Source organism: Clinocottus analis, unplaced genomic scaffold, assembly GCF_023055335.1.
Source record: "Clinocottus analis isolate CAN_PGR_092001 unplaced genomic scaffold, fCliAna1.0.p SCAF_4, whole genome shotgun sequence".
Classification (NCBI taxonomy): domain Eukaryota; kingdom Metazoa; phylum Chordata; class Actinopteri; order Perciformes; family Cottidae; genus Clinocottus; species Clinocottus analis.
Window position 1 is genome coordinate 15,445,033 of NW_027176153.1, and position 19,904 is coordinate 15,464,936.

The 19,904-nt window shown below is 41.0% G+C and overlaps 2 protein-coding genes across 6 annotated transcripts; both read left to right on the top strand.

Moving 5' to 3' along the window:
* The first annotated feature begins 219 nt into the window (after positions 1-219).
* ahcyl1 (adenosylhomocysteinase-like 1) lies at positions 220-15,692 on the top strand. 5 transcript variants are annotated; one of them, XM_068597323.1, is made up of 18 exons: positions 220-917; positions 7,787-7,901; positions 8,323-8,466; positions 9,197-9,297; positions 9,397-9,499; positions 9,876-9,970; positions 10,110-10,216; positions 11,202-11,318; positions 11,428-11,491; positions 11,592-11,680; positions 11,861-11,931; positions 12,226-12,320; positions 12,997-13,095; positions 13,304-13,429; positions 13,762-13,830; positions 13,915-13,993; positions 14,169-14,289; positions 14,417-15,692. In XM_068597323.1, exons 1-18 carry the CDS (start codon positions 726-728, stop codon positions 14,421-14,423), a joined length of 1,794 nt encoding a protein of 597 aa, XP_068453424.1. In that variant the 5' UTR covers positions 220-725; the 3' UTR covers positions 14,424-15,692. The 5 variants fall into 5 exon arrangements, 4 of the variants coding, with proteins under 4 accessions (XP_068453424.1, XP_068453425.1, XP_068453426.1 ...); XM_068597324.1 differs by lacking the exon at positions 13,304-13,429; XR_011079538.1 differs by lacking the exons at positions 14,169-14,289; positions 14,417-15,692 and having other exon boundaries at positions 13,308-13,429.
* A 393-nt stretch (positions 15,693-16,085) lies between these two features.
* hspa1b (heat shock protein family A (Hsp70) member 1B) lies at positions 16,086-18,815 on the top strand. The gene is made up of 2 exons (XM_068597357.1): positions 16,086-16,173; positions 16,670-18,815. The coding sequence occupies exon 2, from the start codon at positions 16,692-16,694 to the stop codon at positions 18,609-18,611; it is 1,920 nt and encodes a 639-aa protein (XP_068453458.1). The 5' UTR covers positions 16,086-16,173; positions 16,670-16,691; the 3' UTR covers positions 18,612-18,815.
* Positions 18,816-19,904: the final 1,089 nt, after the last annotated feature.

Sequence of the window (19,904 nt, forward strand, 5' to 3'; positions counted from 1 at the left end):
GTTTACACATTTTAATAAATAAATTCAACGCAATACATGTATTGAAGTATTTTCGATAAGGGAAAATGGCATGGACCTTTCCTATTTTTTTTTTACACCTCCTAGGTCAAAGGGTCAAACCCTGTCCCGAGCAGGCTTAGCCAATCAAAGGCTGTAGGATACAGACGTTGGTACCACGGTCTGCCAATCACAAATGACGAGGGCGGGACATGTCCTCAGCCTCCTATGACGTTGAAGGGCCATTGTAATACTGCTTCTATTGAAACGGAACATCTAGGTTACACTCGCATGGACTCACAAGTAGTTAACTGGCACTAACTGGCGAATGTAACCAAAACTAGCGCTACTCTTCATTTGAGGAACCGGACTCAGCCGTTGCTTCTCCGTATTCTTCCGCACCGGTGCTGGCTGGACGAACGCCGACTAACGTTCCTCGTCCAGGTGACAGCCTCGTCAAACCGCCCCCTCCCCTCCGGAGATGCTGCCGCCTGCGGATGACAGCAGACCAGAGGACCGAAACAAGTGCCTGTGCCGCTCTGTAGAAAGTAGTGAAGATAGAGAGCACGTTCACCTCTTTTAAAGAAGGCTACTTATTGCTTCTGCGCTGGGGTCTAGTGGAAGAAGAGCTTCCGCCACGGTGCGGTCATTTTAAGCCACGAAGCTTAACGACGCTCGCTGACAACGCGTCTGTCTTCAGCCAACAGTCTCACCATCTCCTGGATGCGATGACCGACACGGTTGTGGACAGCAAGGCGGAGGTGAAACAAGCCACAAAATATGTCAAGGAGACCGAAAACGTCGCGGAAAAATATTCGGCGTTGACCGTCAGCAAGAACAGCAGCGATGTGAACATGAACGTCGGGGAAATGCCTTCCGCCGCGTTCACCGCAGTCCCCACGCTGAAATCCGTCAAGAAGGTAAGAAACGTGACATTCGCCATCACTCGGGGCAAAGAGATAGAGCCGGTACTGTCTGCGGGCACACGCGGGGAGGATACAGCAGCATTGTTCTGCAGAAAAGTACCAGTAAATGTACCGTGTGTTGAATTGTCATGTATTTATTCATAAGCCACCAGAGGGTCAGCACGACGGCAGGGCAGCTCTGATGCCTCGTTACGTCTAATGCTGCAGTGTCACACTCTCCATCCTTAGCAGAGCTGCGACGTGAACAATTATATTTACCATTTACGTTGTTAATATCCGATTATATAATCTGAGAAGTCAGACCACCAAGCAAAGCCGTCACTTGTGGTATATGTCTCTAATCGTTGCTTTTAGTATATTACGGGGGCTACAGCATTTATGTCAGAAGGGCTTTCATCCAGATTGGATTATTGCTAAAAACCTGCCTTCATGCAGCCTTCCTGTTTATTTAAATCGCAATGTCGACATCATGTCACATCCTGTCGGCAGGAAACAACTAAAAGCCAAGTTGAGCTCTTAAACCTCTGATTTAAGGCCTCTCAAAAGTCAAGTAATACATGGCCTAACATACCTGAGTTTAGACGGCGTCTGCACGCCACACATGAGGTGTTTAATGAGGGGTGGGCTTTGCTTTCTGAAGGGAATGAATTGCCATCACAAAACTTTAATTTTGTTGAAGGTGTAGGGTCAGGGAGATTTCATTTGTAAAAATAAATCAGGACTATATTTATTATAAACTTATTGTTCAGGAGTGTGTGTTACAGGTATTAATAATACGAACAGCATGACAGAAAGGCCATGTGAGAAAATGCCTTAAATGCCTCGGCGGTTACAGAGCGGCACAAAACAATCATCAGAAATAAAGACTCTCTTGAGATGGCTGCTTATGACAGATCCACCACAATGTCTTACGGATGGCAACAGGCAGCAGATTCCAATGGAACAGACAGTGGATTAAAGTGAATTTTATTTTTCATTGCATATTATTGTTAAGTTTGCAATCTCAATTGAGGAGCATTTTTCTATGACTCAAGGTGACCTTTAACTTGTGACATCGCTCTTTCATACCAACACGGTTTGTTTGTGTTTGACACACACAACTGATGCAGTATCATGTCATGTCTCAATATGATGGCCTGTGCCCATACCTGTACGCATGTGTGTCAGCAGATATCCATTCCATTGAAGCTGTACAACATGTATTGCTATGTTTACTATCACTACAATATTGATACCAGCCTCACAATGTCAGCATCAGTTTGGGTTCTACGCGACACATTACATAATTACAAAGTAATTGTGACACACCTGCTATTCAGGGACCAAATGCTAAAATTCATGAAGATGTTAAATCTCACATGCAGGAGTGGTCGCCACACCTCTTGATACTGTGTATTGTTACCTCAAAAACAACAATAGTTTGCATATCATTCAGTCACAAGCACTGCACAGTTATGAACTGGGGTAAAGATACATCTTAGTAGTCACAATGGCATGTACAATGTACCCAGCACAGGGATATTGCAGTGGCAGAGGAAGTTAATCACAAGCAGACAGTCCCATTGAAGCAAAATGCTGAGTTATCAACAATGAGGCCCGCAAACTAGCTTTTCTCCTGCTTTATTGCTTGTCCTGTTTAACACTAGTTATGTGTTATGGTCCCTGTTAAATAAACTAACAAACAAATAATCACAGCTGTAAAAAAAAACACCCGGGATTTGAGGGAACCTCTCTTACAGTATCAACAAAATCTACAAAATGTGAACTTCACCAAAGTGACATTTATTAATGGAGTATTATTTTAAAATGTAATCCAGGTGGTATCATTTATTGTTACATGTCAGTAGTGTTCATTCAAAATTATATTTGTGGAGCTGCATTGGTGATTTGATTTCTTCAAAATTAAAGTAGTCTGATGGACAAAATAATCAGCATAATACAAATATCTATATTCCCAGCAGCGGGACTTCCAGACTTCAGAATATTAGCTCAGACCCCCTGTCTGACAAGGCAATAACGTGTGGACTGCGAGTCGCTGTGGGGAGCCCCATTGAAAACATATTGGATACGAGGAATGTGCTCTCCGTTTATGAAAACAAAGCAGTGTTATGAATAAATGTGAGAGCCTGGTGTCAAATGGAGCCACCTGTTTGCATGGAAACAATGAATAAATAAAACAAATACTGAAAATGATTGGGAAAAAAAGATAAAACTAATTGAAATCCTAGAAAAAATATACAGGAAGAAGAAGCGTTCGATGTCTGATGAAGTTAGGAGGCCTTGTTACATAATCTACTGAGAGGGACCACGAACGAAAACAATCAATGCTACAAAATGAAGTGTGCGTGTGTGCGCCTGTGTGTCAAAGAACACCACTTCTCTCTCTCTCTCTCTCTCTCTCTCTCTCTCTCTCTCTCTCTCTCTCTCCCTCTCTCTCTCTCTCTCTCTCAATCCATCCAGCAGCAGTTACACAATACGCCCCCCTGGGAACTGGACTTACTCACTGTGAATTTGTTCATGCATCATCATCCTTTTTTATCTGATTCCTGTGGGCTGTTTTACATAGATAAAAAAACAGATTGTACCTCATTTTCGCTATCTCATCTGATCAGTCTGCCAGTTTTGTGAAGGTCTAAATAAAAATGTTCTTTTCCCCTGGCAGGTTTAAATATAAGTGGGGAAATGATGTGCTTAGCTATATGATCAAAAAATAAACCTAACAGTTTCCTTCTGCTGTTAATTGAATGTCACCCTGTTGTAGTCCACACAAGTATAGTACTGTGCAATACATATTAACACTGAGGGAAAAGTCACCATAAGATGAGAAATATAACACCTCCATACTGACTTGTTTCATCATTTCCCGTCCATGTTCTTAGTTTTCCTTCTGGTATTCAAAAAGGATCCTTTGAGTTCAACTACAGTTTTTGTTATCAGCATTCTTTCTCTTTTATCATTTTACAATTGTAGGAACGACATGGTGTTGGTATTGTAGGTGATAGATTTCCTAGGGCCTGTTCATAAGATACGATTTTAGGTTATTTGTTGTATATATTCATTGGAGATTTAGGTGTATGGTAGAAGTTATAGTTTCTGGGAAAGGTCACATAGTTCTGAAGGAAGGATTAGCATTGTGTGTTTTTTTCACAACACTGTAATCCGTCATGCAAGCGCTGATCTCAACAGGCGCCTCTGCAGAACACATGAAGAGCTACATCTGTCTGAGGAACTTCACACCCGTTGCACCCCACTGCTTTACTGTCCACACCATTTGTCCTCAGTTAAATCCGAGAAAATTACTCCTCCCCTCCTGACTTTGACTTGTTGAACTCTGTAGTCAGTAGACAAAGATTTGTGTGGATTAGACTGGATGTCTTGTCTGTTAGATGGCGCTGTAGAGCACTAGTGGTGTCTTGCTAAGTAGTTAATGTCACCTTATGCCAGGCCCATATTGAACCCTTTACACTGCTGACTGACAGTCACACCACAGATTAAGTCGGTGACCTGGCCTGCTATCGAAGAGAGAAAGGGTATTTTTAGCCGTAGGATGGGACTGGATGGGCCGCTTATTGATGCAGCTAAAGGCTAATGGAAACAGGGTTTAATTCCTCCTGTCAATCCCCTTTCATTCAGCAGTCCAAATCAGGAGTACAGCCTGAAAGTAAAAGCTGCAGCAGATGTGTTTTTTTTTTCTCCTTGTATGTAATTTCTTTTCTCCCTGTTCCTATTTCTTGTTTGTGTCTATATGTACAAATATTGAATCTTCCAACGTTTGCACTCTCAGCACTTAAAAAACCTAAATCATAAAATACAACATACCGACTTTAGCAGCTGGCTGTCAAGGGCAGAGACAGAGAGAAGAGAGAGAGAGAGAGAGAGAGAGAGAGAGAGAGAGAGAGAGAGAGAGAGAGAGAGAGAGAGAGAGAGAGAGAGAGAGAGAGAGAGAGAGAGAGAGAGAGAGAGAGAGAGAGAGAGATCATCTCTCTCTCTCTCTCCCTCTCCAGGTTGGCCATTAGAAATCACGATAATAGGTGGGAACCTCCCCCTGGCTCTGCCTGGGAGTGTTCTGGGATAATAGCATCAGGGACACCTAGTCCCATCACACAGAGGACACACACACACAGCAAAGCAGGCTAGAGAGCTGGAGAGTGACTGGCAGCCATGGCACACAAACATGGGCACGGGAGAGAAAGGGTGAGTCTCTACTATCGCATCACCGGGAACTCATCCAGCACACTTATTCTTAAAGATACTGCATATCCCCCACACATATGTGCCACATTTACTTTTGGCATGTCATAAGTTTTCTTTTTTTGGCAGTTATGTAAAATGGCTATTTATCTTATGCAACAATACAGACCACATAGAAGTGGTTCTCTGTTAATTGCAACTCAATATTTCAGCCGAAATGCAGGTATAAGTCTATCTTCTCCTCAAAAGGCCACGGTTATTCATAGGCTCACTTCTGGTATAGTTTACTGTGTACAGAACCCAAAACAGAATGCTGTCTTAAGTAACACTTCATCATTAATCAGATTAACCTCTAGGGACAATACAGAAATGTAAGAGACTGTGCAAAAACTAATGCAAAGCGAATATAAAATAACTATTTCACAAGTGCATGAGAAAGAGCACAATCTCAATTGTAAAAACAGAGACATGCCGAGATCTCGGTTCAAACTGTCTCACAAGCTTCTTGAGTTTCGTTATACTGACACAGTAGATGTTGAAGGTATCATTGTTCATATGAAACAGGGACTTTGAGATACACACACTCAGTAAATAAAGTTACTACTGTTGTAGCCATTATTGCTACAGTTACTTTCATTTTGAACGAACAGCATATCAGACGTAAAAAGAAGTTTTAGGTTAAAACAAACCCATTTTGTCTCACAAGGCGTGTGCGTGCTGTGTGAAGCTATTTTTCTTAGAGATCAGAAATGATGGTGCTGGCCATATGAACTTTATTCATTCCACCTTGGCTTCCGCTAACGTGCGTGTGGTGACTACGAGGAAATTGAGTCATGCACCCTAGTCTCCCCCCAGCTGTGAGCTTACACTCCTCTCAGTACAATGTTAGACAGAGCAAATCTTATCTTTAAATTGCCTAAATGTCATTACTCTTTTGTCATAATCGTTAGCACTAAGCTTTTACTATAGGTCACGGTTGTGATCTGGTGGTCATGTGTGCACTGCACATCTTACTCAAATGTTACCCAACCCTTGTGTTGTCAGTCTGACATTTTTGTGTCCCCGGATTTATCCTCTGTGTGTTGTGTCAACTCTGATGGCCTGCACGCTAGTTTGAAGTCCAAACACATTCTATGGACATTTAAAATAAGAGAAGAAGGAAATCCCACAGGAATGTCACTATGGAAGATAATTGAATGGAGTTATCACTGAGGACAACAAAGCAAGATAGCACATACAGTTGACGATAACCTCTAATCTTTAACACTATCAATAAAGAAACATAATTGTTCTGTCAATGATCAGGAATTAGAAAGTATTAGCAACAAGAAGGCCTTTGAATGGGTTTCAGGGGCTTGGCACATCCTCCAGTCATTAAAGCACAAGTAAACCATGAATATAAATACATAAATATTATGACAGCAACAAGACATCGTCACTCAGCAGCGATGACAAGGAAATAATGAAGGAAAACAGAAAGAACACCAATAAAAGAATGTGTAAATGTGCATGTTACAGTTCACCCCTCTTCATTGCATGACATTATACAATGTTGTGACCTAATACAGTGTTGACAGAAAGTTTAAGGTTAGCAACACCTCATCAGGCTTTTAGCAAAGTCAAGGTAACATTGGTGAACTGTTTAATTTATGCAAGATAACGTTGCTTAGCATGCAGTAGTGCATCTGCTGTCGGCAATTATCAAAAAGCATTTGTGCGTCAGTGTTCACCAGATGTGATGTGAAGTCTTGGAACAGAACAATTCAAACCAAAACTAAAACTAAAGGACATTTACGAGGTTTAGACTTGAAAGCCATCTGCAGGATTTCTATTTCAGTAAAATGCTGAGCACGTTATCTAGCTCTTTCTTACTGGCCTATTTATTTACAGTGCCAGGTGGAAGCAAAGTAGAAGCTACAGCCCACCTGGACTCCTACGTGTGTAAATAAGTATTTCTGCATTTAGTTTGGGATTGGTTTGGTCCTCTCTACATTTGTAGGTATTGTCAGGATCAATGTAGTTGGTTTGAATTGTAACTCCTTACATCGTGACCCAGTTTACTCAAGGACCTGAGTGTCAGGTTTCCCTACGGTTTCTTGATTTGTCATCTGCGCGTGCAGCCAGACTGTTACAGTCTTGGTTGAGTAGCCCCAAAGACCGGACAGGTGAAACTTTAAGTCTGTTTTGGACCCATCAAGAAAATAGCCAAGCTGGCTGTGTGCTGATCCACTCGATGTGTTTCCAGGTCTTTGATCTTGGGCCCTTTGAAGGGTCGGGTTGACGCAATGCACCACACCAACAACTGAAGCCTATGTTTTTTAACAAAGCATAAATCACAGAGCAAGAGGGCAGCATCTAAAAATAGGCCACAGCCTTCCTGATCCACCTGTGATTTACTGAAACAGACCCAGGTGACATATCTTAAAAAGCAAAATGAGTCTAAATATAAAGTAGTGTGAAATAACATAAAGCATATAACTGAGTGTGTTCAGGTGTAATGATGATGGTCATTTTCTTTGCTCCTCGCTCTTTCTTGCTCCCATGCTTTTATTTTTGACACTTAATCAGTGCATACAGGCAGAATAAAAGACCTCATGCCAAGTCAGTAATGTCTGGATTGTGTTTGCCTTTTATGTTTACCTTGCGCACCATTTCTTTCTGGTTCTTTCCAGATCCAGTTTGCGAACACTGAGGACAAACAAGAGTTCAGCAAGTACCCCACCAAAGCTGGTCGCCGCTCTCTCTCTCGCTCCATCTCGCAGTCCTCCACAGACAGCTACAGCTCAGGTGCTGGTCATCTGAAAGTTTAATTTATATTTCCACTTCCATGAGAAGTTAAATCACCTCGCTGTAGTTTTACAGGCTGACACAGATAGTAAACATTTGCTGTTGATATTAAAAATAATTACAATAGGTTATAGTGTGTGTTGTAAATTTGATTGAACTGAATATGTGTCTATTTTTACGTTCTTTTATCATCTTTTAGAATGAATTATGTACATTCATATTATCTAAAATGATATGTATCAAGATTATTTTTCATATAATATGTTTATTTGAAATATTGCTATCAATCATTACCATATATATAAATTTACATCCAAAATGCACATGCAAGCTCCACCCTACACACAAGTATATATTTCATAATTGTCTTTTTAGCATGATATTCCTCAATAAGTGACCTTCTGTGTTCTTCCTTTCACAGCTGCGTCCTACACCGACAGCTCCGATGATGAAACTTCCCCTCGGGACAAAGCCCAGGTCAACACCCACGGCAGCAGTGACTTCTGTGTGAAGAACATCAAGCAGGCCGAATTTGGTCGCCGTGAAATAGAAATTGCAGAACAAGGTATATCTGATCCAGCGGGTGTTTGAACACTTTCTCTTTTTTTTTCTTTTCTAAATCTGCTGAGAATTTCTATTCTGTTTCTTATGAAATCCCTTTCACTCATGTCCACACTGTTTCAATCTTAAACATTTTATTTTGTTTTATTTGACTTGACATTGGATAAGACACCGTCTATTATTACAATTTAAACAAAGAGAGCTTTGTGCTACCTGTTAAGACTCCTAGATATGTATCACATGGCATCTGTTTCGCTGCTTGGACACTATTTGATAACAGCCCTCTCCTCCTAGTTACAAAATAGTTTATGACCCAAGGTTGAGGCAGTGTCAATATTATTCTTGAAACATGATCGGCACTATTTCTCTCAGTTTTATTCATCACTTCTTACTTATTTCCTTCTCTTACCTCTTCCTCCGCCTCATATGTGTTTTTTTTGTATATTCCAAGGCTGCAAGTCAGTCTCCCTGGTTGTTTACATTTCCTGTGTGAGTGATATGTAGGCGTGCGTACTGGACGAGTGTTCTTCAGCCAGGGTGGCAACAGCTGTTGATGACATTATTGTTTAATCAGTCTCCATTTTATAGCCATTTACTGCAAATGCACATCGTAGAAAGTGGCCTTGTGTTTTTACATTAAAAACTTCCCATCATTTTTTTCTCTCCCAAAACAAAGCCTGACCTTTACGTCCTCTCAGCTTTCACTAACGTGTGCTCAATTGGTTCCTCCCCAGACATGTCGGCCCTGATTTCCTTGAGGAAGAGAGCTCAGGGGGAGAAGCCATTGGCCGGGGCGAAGATAGTGGGCTGTACCCATATCACTGCTCAGACTGCAGTACGTCCTCTCATTCTGTTGTAGCAGATCACTGTGCTTCTGTCCTTTACCTCCGCTACCAGTTCACGTAGCTGTGTATTTTTTGTCGTTCGCTCTCAGGTCCTGATTGAGACTCTGGTAGCCCTCGGGGCCCAGTGTCGCTGGACTGCCTGCAACATCTACTCCACTCAGAATGAAGTGGCAGCTGCTCTTGCTGAAACAGGTACGAGTCGCTCCTCTCTGGCATTACTTGTTTTCTTGCAACTTGGTTTGCAGCTAAATCTCATCAGTCAGCTCATCAATGGCAAGAAGAACATGTCAGCATTCTCAGTTATTATAAGTATAGACATAGTTTATAAATTAATATGTATAACATATATATTTCAGACTATTAAAAAGCTATTAATAACATGATCTACACACAAACTATAACAAGTATCTACAATGCCTTAAAAAATGTTGCATTTACTTTGGACTTTGTGTGAATCCAGTCCATGTGTATTATTCCCCGGATAGACGTGTTGCTCATGCAGCTGGCCGGTGCTCCACTCCTCTGTTGTCTCTTTGCTATTAGGTGTGTCTGTTTTTTTTTCCCGCAGGGGTCCCTGTGTTCGCATGGAAGGGTGAGTCAGAGGACGACTTCTGGTGGTGCATCGATCGCTGTGTCAACACGGAGGGCTGGCAAGCTAATATGGTACCAACCTGTCAATCCCATGATGGATTCAACCCTAATCTTGGACTGTTATCTGTTCTATCTCTGGTTTCTACTGCTCTATTATAGATTGTGTGGTGGTTATCATTCATGCTGTGAACCATGCTGTGTTCTGTCTTAGATCTTAGATGATGGTGGAGACTTAACTCACTGGGTGTACAAGAAATATCCAAGTGTCTTCAAGAAGGTTCGGGGAATCGTGGAGGAGAGCGTGACTGGAGTGCACAGGTGGGATGGAGCTTAGATTTGATGACTCAGGGGGGTTTAAAGGAAGGAATAATGTGTACACACCATTGAGTCGTCCATCAATTAGTTGCACAGCTTATGACAGCTCGTAATGGACTATACATCATTGAGACTGTGTCAATTTCTTTTGAGTTATCAGTATTGATCAAATATGTTATGGTCATTTTCTGTCCCATCAACACTAAACTAAAAACTGCACTAAAGAAGGTAGAGAAAACAATGTTAACATGTCATGAATAAGGACGTGATATTTAGAGTTGCCATTGCAAACAAAAGTGGATAATTTTAGGTTTCATGCCATCTAGTAGTATTTTCTAACCTCTTTCATAACGTGTGTATATATATATATATATATTTATATATATATATATATATATATGTGTGTGTATATATATATATATACAAATTACTGTAGTTCGATCATGTGACTGCTGTCCCTCTTCTGTCAGTGCAGATTGTGTTTAGCATATGTTTTTTAACACCGCTATACAATATAATTTAGCATCGTTGGAGTTCCGATTATTGTTGTATTATATATACATATCATATGTTGTATATATAATACAATAAGACTCACTGTTGTTGCTCTGTTTTTAACCGCTTAAAGTTAAGATGCTTCTTTTCCACAAGGTCATTACATTATTTCATCCTTCATATGGAGCTGGGCAGTGAATGACACATACTGTGTCAGCACAAACAGTATCAAAAGCAGTTATATAAGTCATAGTAGTATTAATACATACTGACAATGTAGATTGAAAAGGTCACTGGCCTGATTTGACTGGAGCCTATTTAGGAAGCCCGACAGAGCTGGACTGCAGGTTTCCAGCGTGCATGTATGACTATCAACGGAAAGAATTAGCCAGTAGCCCCGGAGAGCATAAGGTCCCACTCAGCTCAGTTTGTTGGTGGATCTCTGCATGTGTGTTGCGTGTACCTGAGCATGTTTCCTCATGTGTTCTCTCAGATTGTACCAGTTGTCTAAAGCTGGAAAGCTGTGTGTCCCGGCCATGAATGTGAACGACTCCGTCACCAAGCAGAAATTTGACAACCTTTACTGCTGCCGTGAATCCATCCTGGATGGGTGAGTAGAATTAAATCATCCAGAGAGTAAGCCAGTATTCGCTAACTGTTGTGTTCTGTGGTTTATTCGTTCAAATACATAAAAGTGTGTGTCATCTTGTCTCTGACAGTTTGAAGAGGACCACAGATATCATGTTTGGAGGCAAGCAAGTTGTCGTTTGTGGTTATGGAGAGGTACATCCTTCTGTGATTTCAGATTTTTTTAAATCGCCCTTTCAATATAACAATGTGAAGATTTCTGTTTACAACTGTTGCCTCATCCTGTGGTGTGTAGGTTGGGAAAGGCTGCTGCACTGCTCTAAAGGCCCTCGGAGCCATTGTGTGCATCACAGAGATCGACCCCATCTGTGCCCTACAGGCATGGTGAGTCACTAACATTACCATTTCGCACGGCTCCATGTTGTGCTTCACTGTCTCTATGTTGTGCATCAGATTAGCTGTGATTCCAAAAAGTCAATTTATTTCCATCATGTGTTTAAAATTGTGTTAACAGTGTTAGTACAGCTTAAGATAATGATAGCATCTCTATATGTATCCACACAGCATGGACGGCTTCCGAGTGGTCAAGCTGAGTGAGGTCATCCGGCAGATGGACGTGGTGATAACTTGCACTGGTACTGTGCCCCATGCAGTGGCATCCATTACTTCTGCTTTGAAAATCATAATGTTTCCAGAAAACAAAAATATGCCCCATTTAAATATCCCAGTTTACATTTCTGGGTCAAAAAACGACTTTACATCTGAATACTAAAATGCTTTTTAAGTCTGTAATCCCAATCCCAATTTAGATGTAGCTGTAAATCCATTCTTACAACAGAAACTGGTGCAATAATGACCCACTCTCACTCATGCTCTCACAGTGATTCTGTTTACAAATCACATTAGGTTTTTATTCTTCTTTTTTCTAGGTAACAAGAATGTCGTCACTAGAGAACAGCTGGACCGAATGAAGAATGGCTGCATCGTCTGCAATATGGGACACTCCAATACTGAGATTGATGTGGTAATGTGTCTTCCTAATGGTATGAGTGTTGTGTAAAGATGCAGACCAGTGGGAGCTTCAATACATACACAATTAAATATGTTGCACAACTTCTCCTTCAGTACACTTGCACTTTTGGCTTTCTTGCTTCTATCAGTCTGAGGTTGTTTCCGGTTTCATTATCCACAGTCACGTGATTTAGAGATAACCGTAAATTATCGTCATCCTTTGAGAAATACTATATTCACTCTTACATTCAAAACAAACATACTTTTCAGCTTAATTTTTCTAAAACTATTTTCAAGTCAGTCTGTGGCTGATCTTAACACATTCAACCCAAGTAAAAACAATCCTGTTCTTTGAGACCAAATATAATCATTAGACTTGAATAAACAACTAAATCCTCATATTATTCTCTTGGGTTTTAGATGCCAAATTAGGACATCCGGAATAAGAAACTTCTCTCAATATTTGCCTGTCTTTGACAAACATGTCTTTTTGATTTCTATATATTTTAGACCGGATGATGAATTTCCATGAATTGTGACTTCTATGTTCCACTCTGCTTTGTTTAATTGCTAACACATTAATGACACCCTTTGTGTTGCATTAAATTAGCTGACGTTTGTTCTTCTATCTGTATTGTATTTCTACGTGGAATACAGTTGCAGGACTGACCTGTGTTTTATGTGCTCAGGCGAGTCTGCGCAGCCCGGAGCTGACCTGGGAGAGGGTGCGCTCTCAGGTGGACCACATCATCTGGCCCGATGGAAAGAGGGTTGTTCTGCTTGCAGAGGTAATGCACCTCTTCAGTGCTACATCGGTGCAACATTAAGGCTCTTACATTCCTAAGATTAGTTTTGGCTCTCTTTTGAACCTAAACTCTAAACTAAAATATGTTGGTGTTTAGATATTGAAATGCAGAATCTCATGATGACTGTGGTTTATTTAGCAGGAGTTCCCTCTGTCAGTTTAACCTGAGAGTAACATTTAATTACTCTAAGTCAGCCAACAGCTCCTGTGTGCTCAGTGTACATACAACAGCTGCATACTTATATCCCTTGCGGGCTGGAAAGATCAATGCTGACCCCTCACATCCTGGACACAAGCTGTCCAACTCCTCCCCTCTGGTAGGCACTATAGAGTACTGTATGCTAAAACCACCAGACACAGGAACAACTTCTTTCCACTGGACGCCACTCTGATAAACAATTAACCAGACTCCTCCATCTGAACTACTTGCACTATTGTTGTCTTTAATTATCTTTTTGTCTTCATTGTCTTTAACGTCTTTTTCATATGTATCTTGTTTACTGTATACTGTGTATGTATATAAGTATGAAGATCTACGTGAAACCAGGGTCAAATGACTTAATAAAGCTGATTCTGATAGTGACACTCTTTTGTATCTCCTGCCCAACTTCTACATTGCAGTTCCTGTATGTGCTTTGTTATTTCTCAGGGCCGCCTCTTAAACCTGAGTTGCTCCACAGTGCCTACGTTTGTGTTGTCCATAACCGCTACAACTCAGGTTAGTCTCTGTCTCTGTGGAGCCCTTCGCCGACACTTTAAACATGTAGTTTCCTGAAACTCATGTGCTCTGTGTTGTCTGAAGGCCCTGGCCCTGATTGAGTTGTTCAACGCTCCAGAGGGGCGTTACAAACAGGATGTCTATCTCCTGCCCAAGAAGATGGGTAAGAAAGATATCTCCTTTGTTTGTTTGTTTTTTATCTAGATTTAGAATAAGAATAATCATATATGTCAGTTTAAAAAGCCTGTTTGTTGCTCATTGTTGTCACCTTGTGACTACACAAGAACAAATATCTTTCCAGACAGTTTCAATTATAATCGGTCTTTTTTTCCTTCCAGATGAGTATGTGGCCAGTTTGCACCTACCAAACTTTGATGCCCACCTGACAGAGCTCTCTGACGAGCAGGCCAAGTACATGGGTCTCAACAAGAACGGCCCCTTCAAACCTAATTATTACAGGTAGATTTCACCATATACATACATACATACATCTTATAATGTATATCTTTCACTGCTGTTGGTTGTCTTGCATCCCATATATTTTTATGATGTACTCATGCGCAACAACACTGTATTCTGTTCACAGGTATTAATGACCACGTCTGATGCTGTGATCCTCAACACACAACAGTCCTGGGATGAACAGAGATATCTATTTTGTTTTGTAAATTGCTACAAAATGGAGGAATTATTTTAAGTATGCTGAATGTAACTTATTAATAGCACTTCGGACGTAGTGTTAAATATGAAGAATAACGCGTGTAGGAAACATACAACGTATAACCAACTAACATTTTACATGTCTTGTCACGTGTTTGAGAGAAAAGCTGCTTGCATGCTTACATGTGTATGTGCTTATTTAGTTGCTAATGCTTCTGTTGCTAGATCACAAAGTTGTTGATTTGTTTGTTTATCCTATTTATGCACAGTGCCAAAAGATGGCTGTAAGAATGAAACAGATACCATGTATGTTTTGTCTGTCGATGACATCAGGATTATATTAGTACATTCCACGAGCCAGAGTTTGGGCTGCACCATAACAGAGTCTGTATTCCAATGTACATTATTTTAGAAATATTTGTCTTACATTTGTTAAATAATCTCATTGAATGGTATCTGCATACATGCCCAAAAAGGTAACATCCAGTCACACTTTTTAAAATTATTATTTAAGTACAGTGATTAAATGTACTGTAACGCTTGTTGTTTACTATTACAATGTAATAGTCTGCAAAAGGCTGATTGAAAAGCTTCACCTGAATAAATTTAAACTAAAGGGATGTTTTGTGTACTGACAGATGAAGATGTTCTGTTATGTTAAAGATAACACCCTGTGTGCGTTCTTTAAAAGGAAAAACTGAAAAGCTTGAGAAGTGAAAGATTTTCAAACTACTACAATTTTCTTTATTTAATACCAAGTTTCCACTGGCTCACTGAGCTTCCAGCAGGGATCTGTGTCTCTGACTGCAGCGAGGTCGGTTAAAAAGTGTTTTGACTGGATACTACCTTTGAGGTCATGGTATGAATGTGCCTTTTAAATCATTTACAACACGTAATAAATCTCAGCACTGACCTTAATTAAATGAACATTCCTTTTTTGTAAAACCACATCTATTAGTGGTGCATTTAATGTCTTCCTTTCACTGCTTCTGGTATTAAAATTAACTCCAATGTTTGAGCCGTGTTGAGAAAATATATTAGACTTTTATGTTTGCCATAATGATTGTCGATGTCTTAATTTGATCCAAAAGGGTCACCTAAAGTAAAATTGTATGTCATCAAAAAGCATAAGTGTATACAATGTATGTAAAATAATGCATTAAATCAGCAATAAAACAACTTCTTTTAACAGAGAAAAGTAACTTTAAACATGTCAAACTGTTTTTGAACCAAGAAAGCGGAATCGAAAGGCCTCTTCAGGTCAGTGGTTGGGTAGTCGCAGTGCATGTTTACATTTTTGGGGGGATAAAGTCTGTATTCATGGATAACTCTCCTCCCCTCAATGTGCCTTAGTGCTACATTCTCTACATTGTGTTCCCTCGCTGTCAGCCCTGCTGGCCGAGCGTCAAACTGCTGTCCCGTTCCAGAATAGTCTCCGTCTCTCTCGCACCAGGCCAGCTGCATTAGTTGCTAATATTAACAGTGGAGTCACTGAGCCAGGAGGAGGGAGGAGGGGGGTCTCTGGGAGCTTCTGGAAGCCTGCATGTTACAACTATAAAAGCAAAGGGCCCGAGTTCGTTCAGGCATCAGATTAAGAAGAAGCACACAGAGGCAACAAGCTGCCAACGAGGAAACTCTGAGATCCTTCAACGTCTTTGAGCAACAGAGAACTCATCGCTGAAAGTAAGTAACAATTGATATTCACATTTTTGTAAATTGTATTTGAATGTAGACATCAGTGCAGACTTCCTATAATGACATTTGTGATGGTATTCTTAAGCTTATCTTACTCAACTTGTTCCATGAAAAATAAGACTCAAACTCACCATTACTAATTTCACAGTGCATTAGAGAAACTTGTTGTACTTGTATACTTGTATGTATTTTTTTGTCAAATGTAAAATGGTAATATTATTGTATTATTAGACTTAAATATCCTTAATAAGTCAATATGTATATATATGTATACATTTGTTATATTTTCATAATAGAGGAATTTATTAGATTATAATAATATAATAAGAATGGTTTTGAGTCAGTGTTTCCTTAATTTTAACTCCAAATTTAACATTTGTCTGATTATTATTAGATCAGTGACATCAATGATAGTAATTTTAAATGAGTGCTTTCATGTGTAGCACTACCAAATATTAAATGAAACGTTTTCTCATTTTTCTAGGAACTCTAAAGCAACAAGTAAAATGTCTTCAGCTAAGGGACTATCTATAGGCATTGATCTGGGCACCACCTATTCTTGTGTGGCGGTTTTCCAGCATGGCAAAGTGGAGATCATTGCCAACGACCAGGGCAACAGGACCACACCCAGCTATGTGGCCTTTACAGACACAGAGAGGCTCATTGGAGACGCTGCCAAGAACCAGGTCGCCTTGAACCCCACCAACACAATCTTTGACGCCAAACGGCTTATCGGGAGAAAGTGTGACGACGCCGTCGTCCAGTCTGATATGAAACTCTGGCCTTTCAAGGTGATCAGCGATAACGGAAAGCCCAAAGTCCAGGTGGAGCACAAAGGGGAGACCAAGGCCTTCTACCCAGAGGAAATCTCCTCCATGGTCTTGGTCAAAATGAAGGAGATCGCAGAGGCCTACCTGGGACAGAAGGTGTCAAATGCAGTCGTCACAGTTCCAGCTTATTTCAATGACTCTCAGAGGCAAGCCACGAAAGATGCCGGCGTGATCTCAGGACTGAATGTTCTCCGGATCATCAACGAGCCCACAGCGGCCGCCATCGCCTACGGCCTGGATAAAGGTAAAAAGGGAGAACGCAATGTGCTCATCTTTGATCTCGGGGGAGGCACCTTCGATGTATCCATCCTGACCATTGAGGACGGCATCTTTGAGGTGAAAGCCACGGCAGGAGACACACACCTCGGCGGGGAGGACTTTGACAACCGAATGGTCAATCACTTTGTCGAGGAATTCAAAAGAAAACATAAGAAGGACATTAGCCACAATAAAAGAGCAGTGAGGCGACTGCGTACAGCTTGTGAGAGAGCGAAGAGGACCCTGTCCTCCAGCACCCAGGCCAGCCTTGAGATCGACTCTCTGTTTGAGGGCATCGACTTCTACACCTCCATCACGAGGGCCCGCTTTGAGGAGCTCAACTCGGAGCTCTTCAGGGGAACTCTGGAGCCAGTTGAGAAGGCCCTGCAAGATGCCAAGTTGGATAAATCAAAGATCCATGAAATTGTCTTGGTTGGCGGCTCCACAAGAATTCCCAAAATCCAGAAGCTCTTGCAGGACTGTTTTAATGGCAGAGAACTGAACAAGAGCATCAACCCAGATGAAGCTGTGGCGTACGGCGCAGCAGTCCAGGCTGCCATTCTCATGGGTGACACCTCGGAGAATGTCCAAGATCTGCTGCTGCTGGACGTGGCTCCGCTGTCTCTGGGTATTGAGACCGCAGGTGGAGTTATGACGCCTCTCATCAAACGAAACACCACCATCCCCTCCAAGCAGACTCAGATCTTCTCCACCTATTCGGACAATCAGCCAGGTGTGCTGATTCAGGTGTATGAGGGTGAGAGAGCCATGACCAAGGACAACAACCTCTTGGGCAAGTTTGAGCTCACAGGTATCCCTCCCGCTCCCCGGGGGGTGCCACAGGTGGAGGTCACATTTGACATCGACGCCAACGGCATTTTAAATGTGTCCGCTGTTGACAAAAGCACCGGCAAAGAAAACAAAATCACCATCACCAATGACAAGGGGCGCCTCAGCAAAGAGGAGATAGAGCGGATGGTACAGGACTCTGAAAAGTACAAGGCTGAGGACGATGTGCAGAGGGAGAAGATTGCTGTAAAGAACTCACTTGAGTCATACGCCTACCACATGAAGAGCAGCGTCGAAGATGAGAACATGAAGGGAAAAATTAGCGAGGAGGATAAAAAGATGGTCGTAGACAAATGCAACCAGGCGATCTCCTGGCTGGAGAACAACCAGCTGGCAGAGAAAGACGAGTATGAGCATCAGCAGAAGGAATTGGAGAAGGTGTGCAAGCCGGTTGTGACCAAGTTGTACCAGGGAGCAGCGCCGGAAGGAGGGTGCAGCAGCCAGGCGGGAGGCAGCTCCAAGGGCCCCACTATCGAGGAAGTGGACTAAAGCATGGATACCAACATTTTGTTCTCAGAAATACTTTGACTGTATCACTGTTTTGATCGCAAAAATGGTGTGATGTCACCCTTTGTTTTATTGACTTGTCATAATAAAAATACTTAAAATGATATAACACTCTTTAATTTGTTCTTGGAACACACACTTTGTCGATGTGTTTTGCACACGTTGACCAATAAAGGCTGACTTCAATCTGAAACTTGTTTGGAACTTTGAGCTTTTCTCTATTCAAAAAGTTAGCACAGTGTTGCATTTTTAAATCTACTTATTAGGCTACCATTGTATTTATCTTCACTTCTCACAAGAAGATCTTAAATCTTAAAACTCACTCTGCAGACTGGTTTTGGCTACTGGTTGTAATAATATATTCTGAGCTTAGAAAGTTTGATTTCAAATATTTTAACAGGGTTTAACAGGGGTGTTGAAATATGATGTATAGTTTACAATGTATGTATTAAACAATACACAAAACAATTAAAAGTAGCAAGCTGTTTTGAAAACACAACATTTTGTGTCTTCTTCCTTAGAATTTAATTTTAATGTAATTGTTCACTCATACTGTGCCAAAGTACAATTTTGAGGGAGGCCTACTTTACCTTTACATATTCACTCGTATTCTCATTCATTGCCTGTTTGTACTCCATTTCACTGCCAAGCCACACAGGTGTTTTCAATAATCTGGTTGATTGGGAAGGATTGAAATTGGGATGGGTTGAAAATTGGAAGGAGCTTTAAGGGGACTCGAAACCCCACCGAGGTAAGAGAGGGAAACGTAAACAAAACTTTATTTGTACGGTCTCGAGAAAAGGGAACATAACCTGGTGTAGATTTACATATTATCAGTGGTTGCATCAGAAGCTAATATGTCAGAAATGGCACCACCATGTTCCACTCTGCAATGAGTTATTTTACTTTTGATATAAAGTCCTACTTTGGGGATTTATTTCTGATCATATTTACGTTCTCTGAGTTAGCGCTGCACCAACTCATCGGACTCACAATGCACAATTTAATAAATAAATATATCCAGGGATCGTCTTTTTAAATTAAGTGTATTCCTTTATACAACTTTAATAGCCTGAATTTCTCTCAAAGACCTGTAAACAGATTTTAAAGAATACAATTATGTATCATTCGCCTTTTTATAACATGTTAAACTCATTAGGATACTTTCAAATGTGTTTACTGTGGTATTATTTTGCTTATAAAATCAACTGGACACTCCTTTGTACACTTTCTACACTGCGACTAATTGGCCCAATTATTAACGCTCCCCTGCTT

Excerpts from the sequence above, each read along its gene's own strand:
- ahcyl1 (XM_068597323.1), top strand. The coding sequence starts at position 726 with ATGACCGACACGGTTGTGGACAGCAAGGCGGAGGTGAAACAAGCCACA. Across the intron at positions 9,298-9,396 it reads ATATCACTGCTCAGACTGCA|GTCCTGATTGAGACTCTGGT; the intron begins GTACGTCCTCTC and ends GTTCGCTCTCAG. Across the intron at positions 11,681-11,860 it reads ATCTGTGCCCTACAGGCATG|CATGGACGGCTTCCGAGTGG; the intron begins GTGAGTCACTAA and ends GTATCCACACAG.
- hspa1b (XM_068597357.1), top strand. The coding sequence starts at position 16,692 with ATGTCTTCAGCTAAGGGACTATCTATAGGCATTGATCTGGGCACCACC.